Source organism: Pecten maximus, chromosome 16 (assembly GCF_902652985.1).
Source record: "Pecten maximus chromosome 16, xPecMax1.1, whole genome shotgun sequence".
In the NCBI taxonomy this organism is placed as follows: domain Eukaryota; kingdom Metazoa; phylum Mollusca; class Bivalvia; order Pectinida; family Pectinidae; genus Pecten; species Pecten maximus.
In genome coordinates, this window is record NC_047030.1 from 30,832,962 (window position 1) to 30,850,070 (window position 17,109).

Below are 17,109 nucleotides of genomic sequence, written 5' to 3' on the forward strand. Positions count from 1 at the left end.
AGTCATTCACACCCGTCCCGCCCGTCCCTCTATTATCTGTCGAGTGTCGCCCGTCTCTCTCTTATCTGCGGAGTCCCGCTCCGTCCCTTTCTTATCTGACGAGTCCCACTCCGTTTCGCCTGTTCCCCTCTTATCAGTCGAGTCCCCCTTCGTTCAGCCCGTCCCTCTCTTATCTGTGGAGTCCCGCTCCGTCCCTCTCTTCTGTCGAGTCCCGCTCCGTCCCGCTTCGTTCAGCCCGTCCCTCTCTTATCTGTGGAGTCCCGCTCCGTCCCTCTCTTCTGTGGAGTCCCGCTCCGTCCCGCTTCGTTCAGCCCGTCCTGCTCTCTTATCTGTCGAGTCCCGCTCCGTCCCTCTCTTATCTGTCGAGTCCCGCTCCGTCCCTCTCTTATCTGTCGAGTCCCGCTCCGTCCCGCTTCGTTCAGCCCGTCCTGCTCTCATATCTGTGGAGTCCCGCTCCGTCCCTCTCTTATCTGTGGAGTCCCCCTTCGTTCAGCCCGTCCCTCTCTTATCTGTGGAGTCCCGCTCCGTCCCTCTCTTCTGTCGAGTCCCGCTCCGTCCCGCTTCGTTCAGCCCGTCCCTCTCTTATCTGTGGAGTCCCGCTCCGTCCCTCTCTTCTGTGGAGTCCCGCTCCGTCCCGCTTCGTTCAGCCCGTCCTGCTCTCATATCTGTCGAGTCCCGCTCCGTCCCTCTCTTATCTGTGGAGTCCCGCTTCGTTCAGCCCGTCCCTCTCTTATCTGTGGAGTCCCGCTCCGTCCCTCTCTTATCAGTCGAGTCCCGCTCCGTCCCTCTTTTATCAGTCGAGTCCCGCTCCGTCCCGCTTCGTTCAGCCCGTCCTGCTCTCTTATCTGTGGAGTCCCGCTCCGTCCCTCTCTTATCAGTCGAGTCCCGCTCCGTCCCTCTCTTATCTGTCGAGTCCCGCTCCGTCCCGCTTCGTTCAGCCCGTCCTGCTCTCTTATCTTTGGAGTCCCGCTCCGTCCCTCTCTTATCTGTGGAGTCAGAGTCAAAAAATGGTGATAATGAAAATAATAATATTACGAAAAAGGCCAATAGATGAAAAATAGCAAAACTCACTTTAAATCGTTGGAATATAGGAATCGTAACCATAAAGATAACATAAAGAGTACAATGATTTTTGTTAATACACGTAACTTTAATGGGTCACAGTTTAAAACTATTCTTTCAATGATTTTATTCTCGTATATTTAACATACTTTTGTTTTTATATCAGCTTGGTCACGGGATTGTGGTGTCATGACTTCCTGCGTTGCTCCGGCACCATAATCATGTATCGTACCTGAATAACCGCAATGATATCAGTTTCATTAAACGATATTTGTTAATAGTTATTTTTAGTCGATAACCGAAGTTAGAGTAAGTTTTTGCATTTCATTAAATGTAGAATGTGACACATTAAGATATTGGCTAACTTCGGAAATTACGTGTCAGTGTATACTAACAAACGCCATACCCAATTCTTATATTAATACCAACTTATTAATTCCATAAAATACTAGAAACTGTAAAGCTGTTGTAATTAACATTGCGATTTATTATAGATAAAATAAAATACTAAAAAATGTAAAGTTGATGTAATAAACATTACGATTTATTATAGATAAAATAATTGCTTTTGTGATGATAACTCAAAATGTTTAGATACTTAGTGGGAATTATGAGATGGATCGAAATTTTAAAATGTGACTTTAACCCAAAATGCGGAAATCAGTCGCTCCCATCGAATATCAAAACGAGCATGCACAGAAGGCATGCTGTAAAGACCGTGCTTACATAACACCATCGAACAATAATAAGTTATTTCACGAGTGTGTCTTTTATTTATCTAACAATTTGCATGTACTAAATCTGTAGCCATTTCCTTCATTGACTTGCATGTGGAACTTATTTTTACATGGTACACACGTACGTATTTGTGCCAGTTGGTACCAATATGCTTATTGAGTAACAGGTATGGCTAAAATGCACGTCCCCTACCTGCCCCGCTAGCTACTACACTGTGATGATTGATTAAAATCAATCGTGTTCAAAATAAAATATTAACATTTATCTCTGCTTCAAATGGAGATTTTTGGTCGCGTGTTTCTGCCATGAAAGGCGAATCTCTTTCACCGGCGTGTGAATACATTATTTGTTTGCATTGGCGATTTACTGTATTGAATGCACTTTCATATTGCAAATTGTGTAACATTGTTATACACTTGTATAAACATAAGTGAAAAAACTCATTTGTGTGCCAATAAAAATGCCATTATATCACAGCGTGTTTGTGATACTGGATCATATGAATTATCAAATAAACGAAGCCTCAATCGTAACTGTATTAGACAGCACAAACAGACTGGTATAAACAATATGTTACAATGTATATCGATCACATGGACACACCACTATCTTAAGACTTTCACTGATAGGTTGTGGCAATGGTAGACATAAGTTCCGGGTTGTCGTATACTGCAAATTTTCATATCAATTATTCTCGCTTACGTGTATCAGAATTTACATGCCAAAACACCAGAGCGACAACAATATATGTCAAGAATATTGCATCAATCACCCACTAATCTGACTCTAAAATGCACATTATCAGAGTTTTTCTCGTGCTCTGAAAATATCACGGCTATTTGACTACATTGTGTACTGTAGCTTCGAATCATGGTGTTTCGGTTTTGTTTAAGAGTAATATATGGCAACTGTAGATATCCTCAAGACAAGACTCCTTTATTGATTAACATCCCAAAACCTCACAAAATCGATTATTAAAAAGTTTTAGAATGTGTATAAATACGTAAATTTTAGTATTGTGTCGCGTGATCAAGTCACATGCTTACGGTACTAACACTGCGCATTCAATTTGTATTTATGGGCCTATGGTTTTTATCACATAGAAACAGTCATACATACTTGTCGCAAATGAACATTTTATCTTAAAAATGCCCTATTCATGTATTTCAACATCCAATTTTAAGTTCATTTATGTTAACATAATGATTTTTTACTTTTGCCAATGATGGATTATTCAATAAATGTGGGATCTGTATCCAGTATTTGTGTGGTTTATATATTCAAAGCACGGTACTATAAAGTATAATTAAGAACCTGGGTTGTAGGGAAATTCAAACCGTTACAGACTGATGAAGGATGGCGAACCTCATGCAAATGGCACATGGGCTACTTTACGGTTTACTTCATTTGCAGGAGGTGTATTTCCCTACATCGGCGAACAACACAATTTTCCTTAAATATACGTTACATGTCGTAGTTCATGTCTCACTTTTGCAAAATAACTCGCCAGTTTGGGAGATGTAAAGCGAGAGTACTTGTCTAGTCCGCTTCTCTACCAAACAAGTAATTTATCAAGCAGACGATCTCCGTCTTAGCTCCTAATCTAAAAGCACCGGAGATTACTCAATATTGAAAAATAGCTAAATAAAAAGTGGAATTTGTTCTCAGAGTTTACACACGCCGGGGTAGCATTATCATGTTAATTCAATAATTAATTACCTGGTTGTATCGACAGAAAAGCAATGCTGCTTAAGCCAACTCCATTTTCATTTGTTGCCTTGCACAAGTAATGTCCACAATCTTCAATATTTGTTCTACGGATGACCAATGTGGGTGAGAGATTAGAGCTTCCGAAATATTTTTCGTTGTCTATTTCTATTTTAAACTCCATATCATTTTCTTTTCTAAACCATTCAATCGCTGTCGCAGCAGGTTCTGCGATGACGTTAGTTTTGAGGATGGCTGCTTCTCCAACAGGAACTCTGAACTCGCCGTAACTGATGCTCACAAAGGGAGAACCTGCTCGATAAAAAATCCATTTTGAATACAGTTCAAAGACAAGTTAAACTGATGCGTACGTTATACAGTCTTATCTCACTGAAAAAATACTGCAGAAAACACACAGGAGTACACCTCACCCTGTAACACTATAGCAGTAACATTATAATCCTATAATTCTGAGCGTTAAGTAGGAGTAGTAACTACATGTTTTGAGGCTCCTCAAAGGGGCAAATGCTCAGCTAAGGTCTAAAGAAATAAGAAGAAATTTGTTTATAAAGCAGACAAAATATAATGCTCCAAATTTAGTCGCCTTTCAGGATGATGCAATGGGTCGGTGCAATTCTTAAGCACAACCGACAGACTGACGACAATACTCATTCTTTCATAAAAAAACCAATCGAATTTGTATAGCCTATAACTGCCATTTGGGTATTTCAGTAAACACTTTAAAGCATTTGCTTTTACCTAAATGCTATGATTCTGAAGTCATGGCAAAGTTTGCTGAAAAAAGCCTTTGTCATTCCATCTGCTTTCTTATTGGACCTCGCCCCTCTATTCTCAGGTTCAAGAAAACTGTTTTCATATCACTTAATTTGTTCATAAGCTTTATTCATGTATCATATGCACTGTAGTCGAGAAAATAATATGATCATTTAGCCCGTTTCACTAATTAATTCCACAGGCAAACTTATCTAATAAGTACAAAGGGATGGAAATACTTCCATTTCCGTTATCTGTACCCTCTCGTTTGTGACCAGCGGAAGGGATGGAGATTAAGCCATATATATGCACAACATTTGTCGGCTGTACTTAGTTATGCTTTAGGCCAAATATAGACAATATCCGTTTATTTCCACAGAAGAAGATTTTACCTTCATTGTTCCCCATTTGGGATAAAATATACAATGTACTAGCAATAAATTTACATATATTCAACTTCAAACGACTGCATTGATTTGATTCGTGTATTATTTTCGATGTAATGTAGAAAGTTCAACGTGGCATTCAGGAAGAGCTAATGAAACTAAATCTTTTATTTCATTTCATTACTTACCATTGTGATCTACACGTTTAGGCTTTATCTTGAAACTATCTTTGTCAATATCTAACACAGTGCGTGACTGGTCTGATGTTTGTACGATTCCACCATCCGAAAGATACTGCATGAAATGTTTAGCCAGATGTACAGAAGATGGTTCCGTTGGACTTCTAGCAGCCGTGATATCCATACATACTTTTATACATTCTGTAATATAATAAACATCTGTTTAAACTGCGCAGTTCAAATTGGTTTATATTATAATTTAAGATACCGATATGAAAACAAATGCTACGTTGATTCAAAACATATTAAAACCAAAATGTTTGTACGTATTATATATCATATGTTGATAACAACGAGAGAAAAAAACCATCACATAATAAAGAAATGTTATAGCGTTGATGCCGATAAATGGCACTTTTTTGATCACGCAGGAAATTAATTGTTGTCACTAAATTTGAAAACTAGTGATTGTCCTCGAAATCTTGCTATGTAAATAGCTACTATAAACATTTTAATTGTGTTTTATGGCCTTGCAGCTAACCAGTCATTCGGTCTTCATGGGTACGTGAAAAAAATAAATTGTTATAGGTTACGAAACACATTGATGACATGTTTTGAAACCGCATGAAATTGAGCTAGGAAATATACTAAATTATTCACACTATATACGGTCTACAAATTTCCCCGTTATACCGAAGATGAATCAGTTATGTAAAAGAAAATGTACGACCATTTACAGCAGTGCGACGGGCGTGCAGTTCTTTATGAACACGTAAACGAGTCACACCACGTCGGTATTGGCGACAGAAATATGGATATTCACGGAACAGTTGAAGATACAAAAACAAAAAGCAAAAAACAAAACAAAAAACAGTGATTCAAACCGGTAGGTCCACAGAAAGAACGGACTTCTGGTTACCACTGTTATGTTACGTCATTGTTGTAGGTCCTGTCATTCTTTATTTGACCGGAGGATAGATGATTTTTATGGAGGCGTTTACGCCTGCCATATTACACAATCACCTACAGTTGTACGAGTTGTGACGTCACAATCTCTCACTTTCGTTTTCGTTATATTTCCTTTCACAGTTCATTTTGTAGTTTCTTTCGGTTCATATATGATGTAGTTGAACTATATATGCATTTATGAAAAATATCAAGACTACAAATAAAGTGCTATTACATGAAAAAAGTTATATTCAGTATAAATTTCTCTTCGGCGGAAGTTTGGAATTTGAGACCTCTGGTGGTAATTTCTGTAACTAGGGGTAATGATTCGCTTAGTTCCAAGTATGAGGCACGTCATTGTAGTCCGTCATTCAAAGTAGATGATGTGCACAGAAATGTATTAACTATGCTGATAATGTTGTGAACATTTCAGGAACTATTTTGAATAAACAATAAGAATAATGTCTTGTTAATATCTACACCTGCATCGATTTTTGCAAATCTATATTGAAAATACTGTTTGAAGGGAGATAACTGCGATATTCTGACGTTACCTTACAGGGGACACTAGTTTAACTACTAGAAATAAAGATGGGATAACAACCAAGCGCAAACAAATTCTCGTTTTTCATAATCTTCTCCAGGGTTTTTTCCTTTGTTTACAACTTGGTAGTTTTTCATGAGATTTAGTCCGATATTCAGCGATCACCTGATCCGTCTGTTTACGTGAACGATGCCACGAAATGTCATATTATGGACCGAAATGTTATCCACTCCAAACCATTATCGACTATAGTTGCCTGAGTTCTATGTAGTGAGCGAGCACGCGGTCAAAATGGCACCTGTTGGATACGGGCTTCGCATGAAGCATCAAAGTGTGATGTTTGTCCCTAGAAATTAATATCTATCAACATGCATTAAAGGCAAGTTACTTACAAAGTTTGAATATGTTTGTTGACCCACTGAATAAGTGTTTGTCTATTTAGGACGAAACTGTTTACGATATGTTATTAAAGCCTCGCCAGACCACAATATTCTACTGCGATAACTGATCGAAGTTCATGTGTTTCAAATCCATGAATCAGTACGTGATGGCGTGATGGCGTGATGGAATTCGATCGTTTAGTTTTTAAAACTTAGAAAACTGGCACATATGTCGTGGTGGTATTTTGTACTGTCCCTTCCCCGACAGAGACAATATATAGAATCTAGATTTTTGTGATAAGATTTACCGCAGTAGCCAGGTATAGCTTCATACAAAATGATAATTGAACCAGCTTGTCTTATTTATATATTCAGCTATTCAACCTGTTAAAATGTTTTCATTTAATATGCACAAAGCTGTGAAATATTTGTATTACATATCCTATTTAAACAATACAAAGTAATTGTAGATTAAAAAATGTATACAAATTGCTTTTACCCTAGTAATACAACTTTTTGTTGTTTTATACTGTTTTCATGTTATATGATTAATCCATATAATAGGCCTATAAAACTTTCTCAAATATCAATATTCATGTTGGATTTTCATGTCGCAAACATTATAAATTCCTTGAAATAATCACCAATCTCCTTATTGGACTTCAGCAAGTGTGGAAAAATGAAATTCTTTTTGTCAATAATTTCATTTGTTATGAATAAATGTGTAACCATTTGGGTATTTTCAAATATTGACCTTTAAATCTGTTAAAACTATATATATACAAGCAACAATCTGCAGGATGTCAAATATGGAAGACCATTTCAGGATAAATTAACAAAAATGCACTGTTTCTTATCACGGATCACATATAATAGGGTTTTTGACTATTATGTGTTATTGCTACTTAAGTGTGATTTTTTTCGGCTTAAGTGACAATGCATTTCTTTGCACTAAATTATGTGCAACAGACATCGCGAGAGTTTAATTCACATACATATAGTATACGTATTGACTCCTACAAAAAGAAGCTAATTAGCGAGTGGTTGACCGACAAGAGGCATCCTATCAAATCTCATATTGACTATTCAGATTGCTCATATCATATTTCATTGTTCCGGCCTGGTGATGAAAAAAAATCATGGCGGTTTGTATGAACATTGTGTTTCATTGTCTGGGAGATATCAACTGATATTAACAATGTCAGCGGCGCCTAGACTGAAAAGATATAGCATTGTTAACAATTGACAAATATATTTTAGTCAGCTCTAGAAAAACATCTGCATTTATGAAAGTAACTAACTCCTTTAATGTTTGTGTCAAAATTAAGTATATATAACATACAAAAAATGTCAAACTTCTAATATTATAGATATGAAACACATTTATGCTGACTGCCTGATGATATAATTATAATACAGTATGTACAGAATTTACAATCCTTTGACATTCAGCTCATAATATACACCATCATAATTATAATTTGATCTGTCGTCGTGCGTCGGTCTTCTTCTCAAGACCCAGATATAGCAGAATGGTGTACAAAAGGTTCTTAAGCTGTTTAAATTATCAAAATGTGTCACATTCCCCCTCGGAAGGGGATAAATTTTACTACTGTAAGGAAACTCATCCCACATATTTTAGCACAATTTGTTTCATTTTCATTAGAAATTGGTTAGCATGTGGTCAGGGCTAAATTTTCTCAATGACATATCAGAGAATGTCGAGGTGAACAACTTGTTATGGGGTCGAAAGAAGGTCAAAAATAAAAATATCAAATTGAGCATTTTTTTTATTTCATATGAAAGAACATACCAAGTTCACTGAAATAGAATGTGCATATTTTATTGTCATCAGATGAAAAATGACAGAGATATGACACTTGGAGAAGAAAAATAATTAGCTATTTTTTCCAGCCAAAGTTAAAAAATAATCCTAAATTGCAGATAAAAGATTTATGCTCTTTTATCTATATACACCTGAAGGCTTGATGTTTGGCACATCGTAACATGTATAGCTGGCTACAAATGTTATGCTTATCTTGACCTTCATTCAAGGTCACAAGGGTCAAATGATGTAGGAAAAAATCAAAGTTCTTTTAAAATTATTGATTTGGGTCACATTTTAAAGAATCTGCTTTTTTAAAGGTGTGTGCAACGTATCGAGGTCAAATAATCAAAATGATGCAGATATGATGGCTTTTGAAAATGAAATTCCTGCCAAAATTAAAAAATCACCCAAAACTGCACATACACATGAAGGCTGGATTTTTGGCATACAGATACATGTAGCATGTACATGTGTGACTGGCTTCAAATAGTATTTTTATCTTTGACCTTGACCTTCATTGACATTTTAAAGAACCTGCCCTTATGAAGGTGTGTGCTTATTTTCAAGGGCAAATTATCAAAAATGATGCAGATATGGCCCTTTGAAGAATGTTTTCCTGCCAAAATTCAAAATTATCCATAAGTTGCAATTCAATTGTTAGCTCACCTGGTCCAAAGGAACTGCTGATGGGAATTGAACAAAAATTTGACTGGTAGGATCATTATGGGATGGGGACTAGAAATTATACAAATGGTGGGGCTGACCCCCTGGGGGCTGAGGGGACCGGTCAAAAAGGGTCAATTTGGCTCAATTGATATAAACAACTTCTCTGGAACTAAGCATTGGATATCGCTCATATTTATCTGGTAGCATCACTGTGGGGTAGGGATTCAAAATTGTACAAATGATTGGGCTGATCTCCCGGGGGCCAGATAATGAGGCCAAAACAGGTCAATTTGGTTTAATTAAATAAAACGACTCCTTCTCTGAAACTAAGCAATGTATATCACTCATATTTGACTGGTAGCAGCCTTATGGGGTATGCATATAAAATTGTACAAATGGTGGGGCTTACCACCTAGGGGCCTGAGGGGCGTGGCCAAAAGGGGTCAGTTTTGCTAAATTGATGTAAAAAAAACTTCTTCTCTGGAACTAAGCAAGGGATATCTCTCATAGTTTTCTGGTAACATTGTTATGGGGTAGGGAATCAAAATTGTACAAATGGTGGGGCTGAGGGGCGGGGCCAAAAGGGGTCAATTTGGCTAAATTGATACAAACAATTAATTGTCTGGAAGAAGGCGGCGGATTTCTATCATATTTGATTATTATCATCCTAGCTAGGGATTCAAAATTGGTAAAGCTTTTCCCACCATTGAAAACTGATTACTTTTGTTTTATCTGTGAAATCATTCAGATCCCCTCCGATAATCATACATAGCCTTGCTTGGCATCAAGAGATGAACACAATCCTGATGTAAAAATAGGCCCTGTGTTCTTTCCCCACCCCAAGGGACTTATAGTTTCTTTAAACACAATCATATTGAATTGGTTTCAAATATGAAAGTTTTCTTCAATATTTTGCATGTAAAACACTGTATATTTATATACAGTACCTAATCGGCTAGTGTCTACATCTTGGTGGTAAATTGAAAAACAACAAATTACAAATCACAATTTATTGTTAATGTTGATATTGGATCTATTAAAATAGATGGAATTGATACCTAATTTTGAAATAATTGTCCTTAAAAAAATGATGTCTTTGTTATTCTAAGATCAAAATAGAAAGGAATAAGCAATTTTTTACAAGATATTGGAAGACTTTGCACACTTTCAACAAAAAAGTAGCAGACACTCCTGTATTTTCAATACATATCGTGTATTGTTATAGCGTATCTAAATGTGTATCATATCGTTTCGACCTTTCTAATACCCTGTATGCCTATTAGGTATAAGTTGGTTTTAAACACATAAATGCAAGTTTTGAACTACTTAAGTATAAAAGTTGGTTTAGAGTATGAATGTTAACGACATGTACCTAAGTAGAAGTTGGTTTGAAAAATAAATAAAATGTTTAACTTCTTAAGTAAAGGTTTGTTTGAAATTAGAAATATTTTACTACTGAAGTAGAAGTTGGTTTGAAACTTGAAGATGGTAAAAACCATTATGTACATCGGAACAGTCTAAACCATTACATTCATCAGGACTGTGAAAACCATTTTGTCGAGTTGGTTTGACACACTTAAGTAGAAATGTTTCATCATGTTGATATCAGTTTAATTTCTATTCTTGCTTTATTTCAAATATCACCTTTTACATCTGACTAACGCCTCCTGCAGTACTTTCAGTACTTTGATTAAGACTTTAAGACTCGATGTGTTAGACATCCTTATTCATTTGATTATTTAAAGTTTGTAAATATTCCATGGTTTTTCGAGTCGTATCACGCATGTCATGACGTTATTGATTTCGTCTTTTCGGTATGCGTAGCTAATCTAATTGTGTTAGGAGAACGTAACACAGGAACAAATTAAAATCCTAGCTACATGTAACAAATAGGATAAAATTGTATTATCGAGGATATAGATTTCTTTATCAAACACTTACGTTTCTTAGCCCAGGGACTCCTCATTCGCCTGCTGTCACCAGTAGCCTTTTTGAATGCTGGCTTGAATGATTTTATAATGTTGTTCAGTGTTGTGGCCTCATCGTTGTTAACGATAACTGACATTTCGCAACCTTGGTCAGCCAACACTATAATCAAATATACAATTGAACGTAGATGCATTTGATCTGCCTTAAATGAATTGTTCATTATTGGACACACAATTTAGACATGCTTCTACTGATTCTAGGTTTAATGACGATAATACGTTTGACATTTATTTTGTTTGTACAACGTTCATTCTCATTACACCTTAATTGAGTGCTAACTAATGTTTATATAAAATAAATAAGCATTCATACCTTGTTTTCTTCCTTGTGCGGTATAACCCCATTGGTAGCTGAAATATAACCAACATTTATCACACATATTCAAAATGTGATGTTACAAGATGTTTCTACTGTCCAGTAGCGTAATTCAACAGAATATGGATCTAGAAACTATAGGCATTTACGGTAGCCAGTCTGTTTTACGTTATAACTTTCCATGGAAATAATCATAATTTAAAAACATGGCACATTTTTAAGTATATCTTACGCAAACGCACCAACTGTGATCCTTATGTAAATCTTATTATTATTTTATCAACTAATTATTGTTGAGATTATATAAAGAATTTCTCTATTCATAAAATGGTCATCATACCTGAGGAGGGCGGGTCTGCATCCAGTATGGTTTAATACTCTACTTATATTGTTTAACCGTTATGTTTGCTTGTATAAGTATTGCCATTAGCCACAAGTTATCAATGTAATGTAATTGGAATTGTGTAAGAAGTATTTGAATAAATTCCTGAACATGTATCATGTCGCTTACCGGCCAACTAGTGACCTTATCAGTATCAAGACAGTCTCAATTTGTGTAAAATGATGGAGTCACCTGAGGTATTTATATATCATAAGGACTATTTAGCCAAGTTAATACCTTCATTGAAAGTATTTACATAATCACGATTTTAAAATAAGACACTATTCAGGACATCATCGCAAACATCATAAAACCTTGTGTAAAAAAGTAATGGCCTTATGAAAGGGAGAGGTCTTCTAGAAATGTAGCCAGTAGCAGCGATATATAGTTGATACAAACGATTTATTGTCGAATAGTGAAAAGAATGAACTTCTTTTTCAAACGACTGTGACATCTGTTTATGCAAATGAATACCGAAAAGAAATAGATGTAGTGTAGTGTTATATATATTACAGATAAAAATGAATTGTATTAACATACATGTACATGTATTTCTTGGCAGAATATTAACTTTAATTTTTGTTTTCAAAGAGGCCGAGAGAATGTGAGTCATTCACCCGGATATTTTAGTGACTGAAAAGACACTCATTAAGTTAGAGAAAGGTATACGTGGTTAATGGGCAATCAACAATAAAAAAGGTCATTTAAGTCAAAAAGTGGTGAGTAAATATTGTGTAAAATAAAACAAAACATGTGAGAATGTAAATATATATATATAAACACTCACGTATAGTTTAGACTAAGAAAGTTGCTGTGGTTACTTAAATTAAGGTTCAACATTAATCCTACGAAGGTGAAAACTGCAACGCAGATTACCAATAATATGCAAACATTATCGGTACTTGTGAAGTGATTATTAAGTTTATGATTACTCACACTTATAATTCAGCGATTAGTACATTTTAAATTTCAAACAAGAAGGCAAGAGACCTTTTAGCCCGTCTCCGATTCCGGAGTATTGACTTGTTGGTTTCATCACTGGTGTTTGATCCTCCAGGCCTGGGCGATGATTTTGAACGTAATTTTCGTTCACTTCCTGTTTTGTTTTTATCCGTTTCAAGCAAATATATTAATTCATTATCGGTATAACATATCAAATCACGTCTATTTAATGTTTGATTTAATGTTAATATTACAAGGATATAATCACCCATTGCTTATTACTGGGGTGAACAAATCTATTTGAAATAGACCGATGTACTATAAACACTTCGAAATCAGATTCAATTCTGTCATTATGTACCTTTGCTCGGTTTTGTCCTTTCTTGCTTAGGTACAGCGGACTGGTCTCTGTAAGAATAATGTTTTCTCAGTTTTAGTAATTTCAAATTTACGTATTTATGTATAAGGAGTTTCGAAGACATGGTATTAGTATATGAATTATTGATAACTTTGAAAATTTACCGAAAAATAAGCATCTCATTTTATCACGTGAAAACTTAAATTGCCACCTATAGAACACTTTGTCGCTTGTCAATTTCAATTTTAGTATATGATTTACTTGATTTCCTCCAATAATTGCATGGTGAATACGGTAAATTCAGATACCGGTTTAGTATCATGCATAACAAGTGGTAAAAGTACATTCTTTATGGTTTAATTTGCTGACAAGAAAACTAATATGTACATTTTGTACATATTTATAATCAATCAATTGCTATGAGGCTGCTGTTGTTTTGAGCAATGATTTTTTCGTATTTATTATTCATGCCCTTTTTGAACCCCCTATCATAATTACGTCCTTTGATGGGAATTCATTTTCAAAATTAATCATATCGTTGGGTTTAAGATGGTTGCCTACACCTTCAAAAGAGTTATCTTTCTTTGATGGAATTCTTAGTAACGTTTTTTATCAAGCAGACGAGATATCAATAGATTATCTGTTTGGTGTTTTATAGCCCAAAGTATACATTTTATAACAAACAGCAACTTACCTTGTAACGAAGTAGTTTTATAACACATACAGTTGCATTAATTATCCGTTATTAATCTGTATTGGGCAACAAAGCAAGCGTATTTTTCTGAATTCAGACATACAAATAGTAGGGACTCTGTAAAAAACCTAAACACAATCCCTTATATTTACTAGAAAGCTAACTTATCTCACTCATAAAGCACTGTAAAAGCAGGGAACGGATGTATTACAATAAGCAGTATTCTGATGTAAGGTAATCGATTTTAAGCTTTCCCCCGCAAACGACAATCCAAGAAGGCAGTGGCCATGCTTGTTTTGACGAAGAATTGCAGAGGCGAAAGACAATGAGGCGAATTTGGACTAGTTGGGGTTTTTATCCTGAAAACAGCTGTAGCAAATTACTTTTCCTGGGCATTTGACTTTGCCATGATATATTCCAGAGGCGAAGATAGAGTATGTGGTCGTTATCCGTGTAGTATCAACTACCAAAAACAACGTCTTCTGTCATTTTGTTTATTATGGCAGATTACTGTCCGATGATGGACAGTCTACTTTTAATAGTGGTATATATCACTTTTGCGATTGTATCAGTGGACTGAGATGATAACGAACTCACATTACCATTTCATTTAGCTTGTCCTGTCAGAGAGGTGCCGTCAATTCGGAAAATGGAAATAATCTTTCGTAGATCGATCTCATTTATTCCCAACTGTGAACATATATATGATATGGATCTGGGATCAGGAGCCATTTTATTGACTATTTCATTTTCAAATGAAGTAATGTATCCAAGTCTGGGATGCTTCTACAGCAACGGTTAAAAAGACGTGATACATGACGTAACAATTATGGAAAAGAGAAGATAATACACAACAATTTACCTATTAGTCCGTCTCCTTTTTCGAGCAATTGATATGTTGGCTACGCCACTGATTGGTGTTCTAGCGCTCGGTGATGATTTAGAACGTAATTGGTAGCCATGACCGTTGTTGTCTTTTTCTGATTCTGTAAAACAAATTCTTTCTGGTTAATGCATATTATTATAATGTTAGCTTAAAAAAGGTTTAATGATCAAGGCAGAATCAAGAAAGGATACCGACATAATAACAAAACCACAATTGAAACTAAAGACCTATTTGAAGAGGGTAACATTTAAACCAAAATATTGATTTCCATGGAATACCCTAAAAAAAGGAGAATTAGACCAGATACTCTAGAAGAGTAAACTAAGATAAAATTACACAAACTCTAACCGAACATTCACATATCCTAGATACCCCAACAATAAAAAAAATCAATATTCCTTGGGATGAAAATCATAGTAAAGCAAATATGGTGCATCAACGCAGACTTCAGACGGGAACGGGGAAATATCAAGATGAAAATGAAAAGCGATTTACAACAGCAATGAGGTAGAACGGCAGTTAAAAAGAGTCGACGTTAGCAAGATTATCGGCACATCACGGAAAGACACAAATGGGCCGGTTCTACTTAACCTAAGCATTAGGGCTTATGTCAGTTGTCAGCTGTGATCTTTAGCCTCGGCAGATGGCCACCAATGCCTTACAAAACATGCATTGGAAGATATACTGTTTACTTTTACCCAAACTAAATGTTCGAAAGTACAACATCTTTAGCCAAAAATGAGATGTAGATGAGAAAGGGTGCACGATTTGTCCGAGAATTTTGAAACTGATGTTATTGAAGAGATGGAAGCGGAAACCAATACACAAAAAATAAACCACATGGTAAGCGGGTGCAGACATAGATAAACCCCATCCTCCTCAACAATAAAATATACCTTTTTATGATTCATGAGATATTATATGTATTTATTTGTAAATGGTCTAGGACGCCCGGTGACCTCTTACTTTGGTCGATGACTACTAAAATCCATTAATGTGTAGAATTTCATTCTGTGATTGTGAATGCGAACTAGTTTTGTCCATGAGTTTAAACAAAACCGTGTACACAAGTTTTTTTCTTTTGATAATGGTCATGTGTGACCTTTGTCCTTTAACTTCGATTGATGAACGCCACCAAAATTTAATGAGAGGTACCATGCCATGCGGTAATATTACGGTGTGAATATGAAATAATTATGCCTTGTACACAAATTTTTATTTCAAAGGTTGTCGGGTGTCATCTGTCTAACACATTATCTGGTATCAAGATGCTGTGATGCCATTTTGTGATACAACAATGTTGTCTAAGGATTTATCAAATATCATGTACATAAGCCCTTTTTTCAGATGTGGTCAAGTGTAACCTTCGACCTTAAACCTTGACTGAACCATCATAATTTTTAGAACTTGATGATGTGATGCTATGGTGTGAATACATGTAATGAGATTACATCGGGGTAACATGAAATGAACTACATGTAAGAATGCAAAATTGCCTATGGAAAACAAGAGGCCCGGAGGGCCTATATCGCTCACCTGTTTTCATGAGATATGAAACAAGAATGATGCTTAAGTATATTTGTCGCTGGTATTGCTATGTCAATATATATCATATGCATTTTATATGGGTACATGTACATTGGTTTTATTTTAATACTAAAAATGCCAAAAAGTGCATTAATCCATGAATTGAAATTGACTTTTGGCGCAACCCCATAGGAATGCTACCACACAAATGTGAGTGATATCCATTGCTTAGTTTCAGAGAATATCTTGTTTAGACTAATTGACCCCTTTTGACCCTGCCCTCTGCCCCCTGGGGGTCAGCTCCTTCCTTTATACAATTTTGAATCCCTACCCCAATACCATGCTACCATACAAATGTGAGTAATATCCATTGCTTAGTTTCAGAGAAGAAGTTGTTTAAACAAATTGGCCAATTTTGGCCCTGCCCCTCAGGCCCCTTGCAGGGGTCAGCCCCACCATTTGTACAATTTTGAATCCCCAACCCATAGGGATGCTACCAGGCAAATATGAGCGATATCTATTGCTTAGTTTCAGAGCAGAAGTCGTTTATATCAATTCTGCAAAACTGACCCCTTTTGGCCCCGCCCCTCAGCCCCCAGGGGGTCGCCCCGTCATTTGTACAATTTCAAATTCCTACCCCAAGGTGATGCTACCAGTAAAATATGAGAGATATCCATTGTTTGGTTCCAGAGAAGAAGTCAATTATATGAATATAGCCCTATTGACCACAATTGGCCCCGCCCCTCAGGCCCCTGGGGGGTCAGCCCCATCATTTGTACAATTTTGAATCCCAACCCCATAATG

At 36.1% G+C, this 17,109-nt stretch overlaps 1 protein-coding gene across 1 annotated transcript; it reads right to left on the bottom strand.

Annotated features, from left to right (window-relative positions):
• Positions 1-485: 485 nt before the first annotated feature.
• Positions 486-11,294, bottom strand: LOC117344446. Its single transcript, XM_033907177.1, has 5 exons — positions 11,154-11,294; positions 4,856-5,047; positions 3,520-3,819; positions 1,212-1,294; positions 486-986 (listed from the first exon to the last, which is right to left on the bottom strand). Exons 1-5 carry the CDS (start codon positions 11,275-11,277, stop codon positions 660-662), a joined length of 1,026 nt encoding a protein of 341 aa, XP_033763068.1. The 5' UTR covers positions 11,278-11,294; the 3' UTR covers positions 486-659.
• Between the last annotated feature and the right edge of the window lie 5,815 nt (positions 11,295-17,109).

Excerpts from the sequence above, each read along its gene's own strand:
- LOC117344446 (XM_033907177.1), bottom strand. The coding sequence starts at position 11,277 with ATGTCAGTTATCGTTAACAACGATGAGGCCACAACACTGAACAACATT. Across the intron at positions 3,820-4,855 it reads TAAACGTGTAGATCACAATG|GTTCTCCCTTTGTGAGCATC; the intron begins GTAAGTAATGAA and ends TTTATCGAGCAG. Across the intron at positions 1,295-3,519 it reads TTTTCTGTCGATACAACCAG|GTACGATACATGATTATGGT; the intron begins GTAATTAATTAT and ends GCGGTTATTCAG.